Source organism: Penicillium paradoxum (assembly GCF_028828445.1).
Source record: "Penicillium paradoxum strain IBT 22861 chromosome Unknown utg000003l_segment0_segment0, whole genome shotgun sequence".
NCBI classification, from domain to species: Eukaryota; Fungi; Ascomycota; class Eurotiomycetes; order Eurotiales; family Aspergillaceae; genus Penicillium; species Penicillium paradoxum.
Window position 1 is genome coordinate 3,113,581 of NW_026643181.1, and position 11,273 is coordinate 3,124,853.

Genomic DNA, 11,273 nt, shown 5'->3' on the forward strand with positions numbered 1-11,273 from the left:
CAAATCTCTGCAAAAGATCTATTCATGGTAACCGAAGCAAACCCCATTACCAATCGTGATCTTACAGCTAGGTGCGTTCAGTTTTCTTGCCTTTTGACATGTCTTAGCTTAACCAATACAAATCTAATCCGAATAGACTCGTTACAGTCATAACCCTTTTCAACTAAGTCTATCGTCCATGGCCTCCAACACCAGCTCTCTCTTCGGAGGGGGTGGTCTTGGGACGTCGACAGCTCCACAGTCGAACGGTTCGAACAGTCTCTTTGGTGCAAATAAATCGACTGCGAGTCCTTTCACCAATCTCTCTGCTCCGAGCACACAAAATGCGCAAACATCGTCTCTGTTCGGGGGTCAAACGCAGGCCCAGCAACAAACCGCTCAAGGCCCGATCTTGGGACAAACCCAAGTAAGCAACCCACAACATGGTCCTTCAACACAACCTGCATTTTTCAACAGCCTGTTGGAACGCGGTAAAAAGCGACCATTGTCTTTGGCGGTTCAAAACAACAACTTTGAAGACGTCCCCAGCCTTCAGTTAGGCCTGGATGATATTCGAAGGAAAGCGCGAGAGCTAGGCGCTGGGGGACAAAAGGATACTCCAAACAGCAAGAACAGCAAAGCGTGAGTTCATATTTACCTTTGCGCAAAATTTACTAACCTTGCCAAGGCACTATCTGCTTGCAGCTTCCGGTATATCTCCTGGTCGAGCATTGCGCGACCTCAAATCAATGGATCCCCAGGTATCTTTAGCGGTACCGGCAAAAGAGCCAGATCACTTCGACCCAGATAACCAGAGATTCTTGCGAAATATCCAGCAACGGGGTCGACAAGTGATGATCGCAGAGGGTCTCAACAGAGCCCAGCGGGACTTCGATGCTTTTCTGGAAGAGAAGGTTGACATGGACTGGGAGGATCAACGTCAAACAATATTTCAGCACTTCGGGCTTGACCAGTCTGGTGTCGGTACATTAAGATCCGGTGCATTCGGGCGATCGGCAAGACAATCCAAGCAAGCCATTTATCCCAGACCTTCCGCGTCCAACCGAAGCGTGTTTGGGCGCTCGGGTCTTGAAAAGTCGGTCATTGGCACACCTGGAGCCGGCTTGGCAAGTCGTCAGATATTTGGAGATTCAGCAGAGCGGAATGAAGGAACTGCACCTCACTCGCCCGATCTCAGGTTCCAACGGGAAAAGATGGGCAACTATGCCGAGAAAGTTCAGCAGTTGAATCTCGCCAGACTCCAAGGGAAATGCTATCCTATACTTGATGAGTTCTCATATGTTGAATTGCAAGCTGGCGGTGATGTATGTTGGATTGTTAAAGCTGCAGTGTGCGTGTCGCTAATTATCTCCTAGGTACCTCGACAACTGTTCAATGCGTACCAAGCCTTGATAAGGATTGTACACGAGAATCCAAACATCGTCAACCCATCAGAGCCGGGGGCAATTCAAGAGCGCCATTACGCCAAAGATTATCTCGAAGAATCCTCCAAATCCCTCAAAGCCATCGGTCTCAGAAAACAGATTCTTGAAGGCTCAAGGAGTTTCCTTGAAAACATATTTTTCGATGAAGTAGAGACTGCCATTGCCAAAAATCCGCGTGAAGCACAGCTGGGAGGAATTCCAACTGTGATCAACAAAATTCGCGCTTACATCCGTCTTCAAGCTGCCAGAAAGGACCTGGCACCTGACGGTACTGAGCTACAGATGGTGAATCAAGACTATTGCTGGATTCTTATCTTCTATCTTCTCCGGTGTGGATTTGTGGCTGAAGCAGCCGAGTACGTGAGTCGGGACAGCGGGTTCCGATCTTTAGATCACAAGTTCGTGACCTACATGACAACCTTCGCGCAAAGTAGGAGATTACCTCGAGACCTGCAGCAAAAGATCAATGGCGAGTTTCAGCAACGTTCACGGAACGCACCTGAAAACACAGTCGATCCTTACCGGATGGCATGCTACAAGATCATTGGTCGGTGTGATCTGTCCCGTCGTCGTTTGGATGGTGTGAAACAAACTGTTGAGGATTGGATGTGGCTCCAATTCAGTCTTGCAAGAGAGGATGACCGCGCAGAAGAGGTTGCAGGTGACGTCTTCGGTCTGGAAGACATTCAGACCGATATCCAAGAGATTGGCCAAAGAGTTTTCGTCAAGGGCAACGATGGACCTGGTGGCTATGGAACTTATTTCCTCCTGCAAATTCTGGGAGGAATGTTTGAACAGGCTGTGCATTATCTCGGCACCTATGCTCCAGTCACTGCTGTTCATTTTGCCATCGCCCTGTCTTATTATGGACTATTGCGCGTGTCTGACTTTTACACTTCCGGTGAAGAAATTCGTAAGCATCCCCCGCGATCTGTTTTTCCTATTGCTCAATTTTATACAGTTTCCTTTACAGTCAAACAATACCCCCAGATCAATTTCGGGTATCTCTTAACCCAATACACCCGGGAATTCCGCACTGGATTTGTTGAAGCTGCCATTGATTATTTCACATTAATCTGCCTCAATGCGGATCTGCCAGGTGCTTTGGGCAAATCGCAGGCATCAGTCTGCCATGAGGCCTTGCGAGAGTTTATTCTAGAAACCAGGGACTTTGCTAAATTGCTCGGCGATATCCGAGCAGATGGTACTCGCCTTAAGGGTGCCATTGAGCAACGTCTTGATTTGATCAAACTTGTTGACCAGCAAGAATTTTTGAAGACTATTACGGTTCAAGCTGCCGCCGTAGCAGACGATAAGGGATTGATTACAGATGCCGTGCTTTTGTATCACCTGGCTGAGAACTATGACCGTGTCATTGACATCATCAACCGCGCGTTGTCGGATGCAATCGCGGTAGAGCTAGGTGGTGCTATGCCGAAGCTGCAACCTTTGCGTCCCAGAGGCGGCGAAGCCGGCGAGGGAATGGAAGCCGGAAGCAGCCTTAGCTTGACTTCCGTCGACGATCCAGGCGTGCTTGCAAAGAACATGATCAGTCTTTATGACTCGGACAGAATGTATTATGGACAAATCCGGCAAGTCAACCGTGATGCTTGTGGGTTACTGCTCCGTATGATGGAGGCCAAGACCCAAGTTGAAGCTGGCAGATGGGCGCCAGCACTCGATGTAAGTACACCCAGTCCTTCATCTGTCCCAGTTACTAACTTAATAGGCTATCAATGCTTTGAATGTTCTTCCCTTGCAAGCGCAAGGCTCCGTGTCGTACATTCGAAGCACAGCCCAGGCATTCTCATCTTTGCCGCCCATCATTTCACGCAATGTCGGGCATGTTATCATGTGGAGCATCACATGTATTGGCTACGAACGCCAAAAGCGAGCCTTTGGGATGTACGACAGTGAAGTGCGCCAGGGATTGGCGGATACTTTGCTTGTCATGGCTAAAGATCTCATGGTTTTCTCGGGAATGGTTAAATACAAGTTGCCGCCACGAGTCTATGAGACTCTAGCGCGTGCCGGGGCGGATATCGGAGCATATTAGGTGCGAGTTCATTCACAGCAGAGGAAAATGCAATGTCTTGTTCTATCCACTCTGTATGGTATCTGTAAATCATATAAACATAGGCCTAGATTATACATTCTACGTAAGGGAAAAGCGGTTGCTTCCGCCCCACTAGGTTCTTCGCGAGGCTTCTCTTCCGACACCATCTTTTATCTCTTACTGTTCGGGGCTATTCCCGGTGAAATGGCTCTTTCATTGCCATAGCTGGGAACATCTACCTGTGCGCTGCCACATTCCCTAGGATGGACCATGCATCCCTCCCGAGCTTACCTCCCAACGAGGATTCCCCGGCAAATGGCGTTTCTGTGAAAGATGCGTTGTCCACAGATGAACCACGGGATACACAAGAGGATCCGATGGGCGGAGATATTCCACCCGAGACGACGACCGGCGATCTAGATGCCGCGAACGTGTCAACACAGCACCGTGACCCTCACAGCCCGACCAGCGAGGCCAGCCTTCTCGACAATCCACCGAATTTAGCGCGCATACGCAAGGTCTTGTTCGAGTGCAAGGACCCAATAGAGATCAGTCTAGAAGAGTTCGAAACATATTGGCCCTTCATTGACAATGTATGGGTTAAACAAAGGTCAAACGCGAGCAAAGAGGGTCATTGCACTACAGACTATTATATGTGTCGTTTACGGCGTCCAACACACCGCACTTCCGAAACTCGCCCATTGCCCGAGGGCAAACGCCCTCGCAAGAAGCGAGTTCGAGAGGGAGGCATCTGTAACTTCCAAATCAAAGTGGTCCGGTTCGAGGGCGCGTACTCGACCGTCACTATCGCGAGAACGCCGGGCAGTTGCAGCACTCACTCGCATGACCTCGACTATATTGACCGCGTGAAACGAAACTCGGGATTAATGGAGTATGCGCGCAAAGAATCCGTAAAGGGGTATCTCCCTTCTTCCATCTACACCAAATTCCAAGAGGAGCCGGATAAACTTGGGGAGGCCGGAGGACGGTTCTTCACAGTGACAGATGTTCGCAACATCTCCGCGAAGTGGCGCATACAAAACCCAGAGGTAAATTTGGTCGCGCACGAGGGCTACGAATATCAAAAAGGCCATGGTATTGTTAAAACTCGGGGCACCGATGGCGTCAATGAGGTGCTCACGCATACCAAACCAGCTTCTCCGATCTCATCATCTTCGCTGCCACCAGATACTTTATGTTTCCCACAATTTTCGCTAGAATTCTTACATCCTTATCTTCCTCACTCGGAGCGTCGGGAATTCCCTCATGTTACCTTGTCATACGCGTCGTCAATGGACTCCAAGATTTCTCTTCAACCAGGGATGCAAACAGTCTTGTCTGGACCGGAGGCCAAATTGATGACACACTATCTTCGATCCCGACATGATGCTATCCTCATTGGCGTAGGGACTGTTCTTGCAGATAATCCGGGTCTGAACTGCCGTCTGGAAGGAGCCGGTGGATTCGGAGGCCTGGGCAGAATGTGGCAACCAAGACCAGTAATCATTGATCCCATGGGCCGGTGGCCTGTTCATCCTGAATGTCGCATGTTGCGTACCGCCATGGAAGGCAAAGGCAAAGCCCCATGGGTCGTGGTGTCCCCGGGAGCTCAAATCAATCCCCAGACACTAATGATGCTCAAAGGCTACGGTGGAGATTACCTCCGCATTGTTGAATATAACCAGCACTGGCGATTACGATGGGAGGCCATCTTCCGTGCCTTGGCATCGGAAGGCATTAAGAGTGTCATGGTGGAGGGTGGTGGCACGGTCTTGAGTGAACTGTTGAATCCAGAGTATACGAGCTTTATTGATTCGATTGTTGTGACAGTTGCTCCCACCTACCTCGGGCGCGGTGGAGTGAATGTAAGCCCCGACTCGAAGCAAGACAAAGAGGGCACACCCAATGCCGCACTGAACCCCCGAGATGTCAAATGGATGCCATTGGGGCAGAATGTGATCATGTGTGGAAAGATTCGCACAGAAGGAACAGACTGATGCTCATTGATTGGAGGTGCATGGGCTACGATAATTTCAATGAAACCTCACTAAAACAATGTAAACGAAGAATGAAACTAATTGAACATCATACGACATGAAAGAATTGACCATGTTCTCCGGGCCCTGTGGGGGGACCTTTGGGGGGCTGGGGAGAATGTCGCATTCTTGGCATCTCGGGTTTTTTTTGTTTTTCCCTTTGCGACCTTTTCCCTTGGGATTCTTTCATCTCGGATTTCGCCTTTCTCGAGCATTCCTCCTTCCCACCCACCTCCGTTATCCTTCATTCTTTGCTATCTCTATAGCTTAGTCTAAGACAACATGCCTCCCAAAAAGAACATCGCGTCCAAGGCCGCCAAATCTTCGACGGAGACGGTCGAGAAAAAAACCACTCGCGTCCGCGCCAGCACTAGAAAGGCCACCTCGACTGAAACCACTCAGAAAACAACAGCTCCCAAGTCTGCAAAGACCGCTGTGAAGACCGCTGTGAAGACCGCTGTGAAGACCGCTGCGAAGCCCACTGCGAAGCCTGCCGCGAAGCCTGCCGCGAAGCCTGCCGCGAAGCCTGCCGCGAAGCCTGCCGCGAAGCCTGCCGCGAAGACCTCTGCGAAGACCTCTGCGAAGCCAGCTCAAAAACCAGCTGCTAAGCCAGTTGCTAAGCCACGCAAAATGGCAACCTCCACACCGAAAACCACCACTACTGCAAAGAAGCGCAAAGCTGACGAGGATGAGGAGAAGCCTCGCGAAATCAAACGTTCTCGTGTCGCACAACCCCGGCAGTTGAAGGCCAAAGTCAAAGCTGTCATCAACGAGGCTCCCAAGGCTAAATTGAATGTATTTGTCTGTGGTGAGGGCAGCTCTGGCGAGCTAGGTTTGGGCACAGCCAAGAATGTCATCGATGTGAAGCGCCCACGTTTGAACAAGCTACTGTCTATCGAAGAAGTTGGAGTCGTGCATGTTGCTGTCGGTGGTATGCACTGCGTTGCTCTGACGCATGACAACAAGGTCTTCACATGGGGTGTGAACGACCAGGGTGCGCTCGGAAGAGAAACCACCTGGAACGGCGGATATAAAGACATTGAAAACAACAGCGATTCCGATTCCGAAGATGAAGATAGCGGGCTGAACCCGCGTGAGTCTACTCCCACAGCCATTCCCGTCACCGCTTTCCCCAAAGGCACTGTCTTCGTTGCAGTTGCTGCCGCTGATAGCGCAAGCTTCGCCTTGACCGACGATGGCCTGGTATATGGATGGGGAACTTTCCGAGTGAGATGCTCCTTGCCCCCTCTCCCTCCCTCTAAAACCTCTGCTAATTATTCTAGAGTAACGATGGAATCCTCGGATTCGACGCGACTTCTCACGTCCAAACCACCCCACGTCTGATCCCGTCTTTGAAGAAAATCAAGCAGCTGACTTGCGGAGCCAATCATGTTCTCGCCCTGAACGATGAAGGTCGCGTTTATTCATGGGGCTCAGGACAACAGAATCAACTAGGCCGTCGGATTGTGGAGCGCAATAGGTTGAATGGCCTTCAACCTCGTGAATTCGGGCTCCCCAAGGATATCGTTCATATTGGCAGTGGCTCTTACCACTCATTTGCCGTCCACACGAGTGGCAAGGTTTATGCCTGGGGATTAAACAGCTTCGGTGCAACGGCCATCCGCGAGGGCGCGGGCGATGACGAAGCCGCCATTGCGCACCCTACCCTTGTCGACTCACTCAGCGGAAAAAATATTTCCCAAATTTGTGGTGGTGCTCATCACTCGGTTGCTATTGCCAACGATGGTGAATGCTTGGTATGGGGCCGCCTTGACGGTTTCCAAAGCGGCTTGAAGATCGACACACTTTCTGACGATGCTGTCATCAAAGATGAGCGTAATCGCCCCCGTATCCTGATCGCACCCACCCCGGTTCCTGGCATCAAGGCCAAGGTTGTTGCAGCGGCCTCGGATCATTCCCTTGCGATTGATGCTGATGGCCGTGCGTGGTCATGGGGATTCTCTGCCACATATCAAACTGGACAAGGCACACAAGATGACATTGAGGTTGCCACCGTCATTGATAACACTGCTACCCGTGGAAAGAAATTGAACTGGGCCGGTGCTGGTGGTCAGTTTTCTGTATTCACGGAGCCTGCCAGCGTGTGAATTCCTTGCTGCCAGCGTACCTCCACCTAATCTCTTTATCCCTGCTCTGTGCTGGTTTATTCCCAGGTCAATACAGGAACAATTTTCATTCAAATCCTAATCACCCTCATCAGTTAGCATGCTATTTGAAACTTCTCCTGCGGTACAATCATTAGTAATTCTGTTCTGAGTTCTCCAACGTCCACTCTTTTGATACCCATCTAAACTCTACCCCCACAGCCCACGTGATGGCATAAATATGAAACTGGTGGCGTTGGCTGCGAGGTTGAACAAACATGGCATCGCTATCATTAAGAGGTATTGTACAGTAAGACTTCATGGCTACATCCCTAGCTCCTTCATCGCTTCGTATTCAGCGTCATAGTCATCGTCGCCATTGGGTACTCGTGAGACGGACACAGGCATTTCTGCGCGAAAATTGGTCATTGGCTCATCTTGCTCTCTGAGGAGATCATCCAAATCATCGTCCTCAAGTTCGGGGAAACTGATGATAGGCCGCGCGCTCTCGCTTGGGTCTGAGATAAACAGGTCTTGATCGGCAATGCTTTTGCAATCTACCGGTTGATTGGAAGAATCTGTCGGGTGATTGGAACCCGGGTTCTTGATTCGCTCTTCTCCGAGTTTATTAAGTTCCTCAACAAGCCTCGGCTTCTCCTCATCTATCCATTCTCGCCGCATGACTTGAATGCGTTTCGAGTGTCCCAGCTTCTCGATCATTGTCAGACCATCTGCGAATTTTGCGCGTGGGAATAGATCATCGAGCCATAGTTGATAAAAGTTGAGCAGACGGGCGGCGTCTTGAAACTATACCCAAGTCAGTTATGCTAGCTTCAAACTTGTTGGGGCAGCACAAACCTCATGCCCTTTGCCTTTGAACCTCAGTTTCTGTGTAGCAGTGTATCGCAGTTTGGGGATACCCAATTTTGAGAGAAGTCTAGTACATTCATCAATATTGGCATCCGCGCGGCCCTGGAGAAAAGCACAGACTCACCGGCTCTCGTCTAGCTTGGCCACAGGCTGTCGTTTCTTTGTGACTTTGACTTCTTCATCAAGACCTAACCCAAGTGCAGAATCTCCTGTACCAGAAGCTTTATTGTTGGTGTTGGTGTTGGTATCTGGTATTATCTCATCCAAGCCAACGTCGTAATCAAAAAGGTCGTTTAGGTCACCAGCGCCTGGTGAGTTTTCTCGCTCTGAAGTATCCATAACTCCAGCTGGGGTGGTGTTGGCAATGTATGGGCTTTAAGATGACAGTAATTTGCGAGATAGGAACGAATGCCACTTGGATTAGAACAATTCAGCCTTAATTAAGAATACCGCCCTGGAAACCATGTCCATCAATCAGATGTAGCCTTGACGCGTGACGCGAGTAGCCTGTTGCCTGCTTTATGATTGGCTATCGGGTGTCCTGTCCGCCCTCATTACGCTAATCCCAATCAGGTTAGTCTCGTCCTCCTCTCCTCCAACTCCCAGAACTTCAACCTCAAGGCTACACATCCATACTTCAAGCAACATGGCAACTGATACCAAAACGGCCATTGTGCCCTCCAAGCGGGCTAACACCGACTACCCGGTACGTTGATTTGATATGGACTGGAGCCCTCCTCAGTTGTGTGTCCGTTCGCGAACGTCGCTTGCTAACGCATCCCACAGTTGATTGATTCCGACCCGTACGCTCTACCTCGGATTCTAAGGATTTGTCTCTAGCTCACATCGTTATCAGGCATTTGAGACGGGTATTCGGATATGCCCGGCCTTCCGATTGGGCCGTGGCTGGTGGGATGGCTTCGGCTGCTCCCATCTCCTTCTGGATCATGGAGAGAGCCAGCCCATCGCATGTAGGCCGTGGTGGCTTTGCACCTGTCATGCGCCTCGCCACAGCTGTTGGTCTTCTTGGTGGACTCCATGTCCTCTATCAGCGATCCTGCCGTGAGCCACCTCTCTCCAACCACATATTTTCTACCCTTTTCGAATGACGCAACTCACACCTTCACAGAGCGCTTCTATGGTTTCACTGAGAACACCAGAGAAGTTGAAATGGATACTCGTGAGATGGTCGATAAGGTCAAGAAGGGCGAACCTCTGTATGGTAAATCCCAGATGTCATCTTACCTACAAGGCATGGCCGCCCGCAACTCGCGGTACTCAGAACTTTTTATTCATGTCGTCCCATGGTTCAACCTTGTCAATCATGACCAGGTAAGTATCCAGTTTCCATTTGGATGGGATGAAGTTGACTTTTGTAACAGCATGGCGTGGACACTGCCAAGTACTACCAGCAGGCCGAGCGGGAGTTGGAGGCAGAGCGCACTGGGTCTTCATGAACCATCACCTAGTAACAAAAAAGATCGATCGACATTGTCGTTCAGTGTTGCAGATTTGTACACATATCCGATTTTGTGTGTGTTTTTGGGGGCGTAATTGATATTCACAACACAGATTCACGTTCTGATCCATCTTTATATTTACATAGTCCTGTATAATGCAATTGAGGCGTAGTGGTTGGAAGAAGTCCCGATACCAGTCTTCCTATCTACTATGTTGGTCTTTATTGGCTGTCATCTCCAAACCTGGTGTTCAACTCGCGATTCTTTTTTGGTCTTGGGTTTGGGGCTATGGTGGAATTAGTAGGTGGTTAACATTGGGATTTGCGCAGTCGTACCTTTCTCGTTTTCTTGATTATAGAAACGACGAAGCAACATGATTGCTTCTTTCATAAACAATCCACCATAAACAGGGTATGTCGGGTCAATTGAGGAACTATATCCAATTAGTCCTGTACGATCAATCGACGGCGTATCTGGATTTACAGACTCGGAATGTAACGAAAGGACGCCTCCAGTGCCTCCAAATCGATCATTGGCACACCCAAAGTACACACTACGGATGCGATACTGCTTCAATGCAGAGGCACACATCACACAGGGTTCAACGGTAACATAAAGATCAGTAGATTGCAATGCTGACCGGGGGTAATTTTGAAGCATCTTTCCAATCGCTATAAATTCGGCATGTCTTGTGCCCTGAGAGATATGAGCAAATATCAGTATGCATCAAGAAAGTGTCACTCACATTCATAGATTTGTTCGTGTCATTCATGCCAAATCCTACAATCTGATCGTTGTGTACCAGAACACAACCCACGGGAGTTTCGCCTGATTGAAGTGCTTTCTCCCCCTAGAATCCGCATGAGCATGCTTTAGTATCCGGGCCACGAGTGACAAGTATCGTACCATCAACAGGGCTTGTTTCATGAAATATCCATGTCTCGAATCCTCCGCCACTGCGAAATCACCTTGAGATTCCATAGCTAATTCAGATTGTTTGTCCTGGATTGACTTGTAGACTCAGTGAATGCGGAGGTGTCTGAGAATCTGATTTTCAGAAATTTCAAGGTTAAGGTCGGCCAACCAGCGTTTAACGTACCTATCCAAGTGATTACATGTACAGGTACCTAATACATAGATCCCATGGAGGGAATCCTTTTTCTTTTCGCTTGAGAGAAAATGGGGAATAAAAACTAAATACATTCGCCTGCGATCAAGTTATCCCACTTGATTTTGCCCTCTCAGTGTCTTGGCCCTGTGGGAACCTCTGCCATGTCGCAAAAGGCATCATCAGAGTAGTAGACTTTCTCTCTCATAACCAA

General features: G+C 49.5%; 6 protein-coding genes across 6 annotated transcripts; 4 read left to right on the forward strand and 2 right to left on the reverse strand.

The window, feature by feature from the left end:
- Positions 1–178: 178 nt before the first annotated feature.
- nic96 (linker nucleoporin NIC96) lies at positions 179–3,480 on the forward strand (the record flags this gene model as incomplete). Its single annotated transcript, XM_057174114.1, has 5 exons — positions 179–621; positions 668–1,304; positions 1,356–2,337; positions 2,386–3,107; positions 3,154–3,480. The coding sequence occupies 5 exons, from the start codon at positions 179–181 to the stop codon at positions 3,478–3,480; spliced, it is 3,111 nt and encodes a 1,036-aa protein (XP_057034265.1).
- A 263-nt stretch (positions 3,481–3,743) lies between these two features.
- N7457_003069 (RibD family protein) lies at positions 3,744–5,477 on the forward strand (the record flags this gene model as incomplete). Its single annotated transcript, XM_057174115.1, has 1 exon — positions 3,744–5,477. One exon carries the CDS (start codon positions 3,744–3,746, stop codon positions 5,475–5,477), a length of 1,734 nt encoding a protein of 577 aa, XP_057034266.1.
- A 321-nt stretch (positions 5,478–5,798) lies between these two features.
- N7457_003070 (RCC1 domain-containing protein) lies at positions 5,799–7,624 on the forward strand (the record flags this gene model as incomplete). The annotated part of the gene is made up of 2 exons (XM_057174116.1): positions 5,799–6,743; positions 6,800–7,624. 2 exons carry the CDS (start codon positions 5,799–5,801, stop codon positions 7,622–7,624), a joined length of 1,770 nt encoding a protein of 589 aa, XP_057034267.1.
- A 321-nt stretch (positions 7,625–7,945) lies between these two features.
- Positions 7,946–8,830, reverse strand: N7457_003071 (Chromosome segregation in meiosis protein 3; the record flags this gene model as incomplete). Its single annotated transcript, XM_057174117.1, has 3 exons — positions 7,946–8,428; positions 8,480–8,558; positions 8,616–8,830. 3 exons carry the CDS (start codon positions 8,828–8,830, stop codon positions 7,946–7,948), a joined length of 777 nt encoding a protein of 258 aa, XP_057034268.1.
- A 307-nt stretch (positions 8,831–9,137) lies between these two features.
- N7457_003072 (putative NADH-ubiquinone oxidoreductase 21 kDa subunit) lies at positions 9,138–9,948 on the forward strand (the record flags this gene model as incomplete). The annotated part of the gene is made up of 5 exons (XM_057174118.1): positions 9,138–9,197; positions 9,278–9,294; positions 9,348–9,553; positions 9,621–9,823; positions 9,874–9,948. The coding sequence occupies 5 exons, from the start codon at positions 9,138–9,140 to the stop codon at positions 9,946–9,948; spliced, it is 561 nt and encodes a 186-aa protein (XP_057034269.1).
- Positions 9,949–10,172: 224 nt separating this feature from the next.
- Positions 10,173–10,932, reverse strand: N7457_003073 (nucleoside deaminase; the record flags this gene model as incomplete). The annotated part of the gene is made up of 5 exons (XM_057174119.1): positions 10,173–10,237; positions 10,287–10,384; positions 10,439–10,647; positions 10,697–10,801; positions 10,858–10,932. 5 exons carry the CDS (start codon positions 10,930–10,932, stop codon positions 10,173–10,175), a joined length of 552 nt encoding a protein of 183 aa, XP_057034270.1.
- Positions 10,933–11,273: the final 341 nt, after the last annotated feature.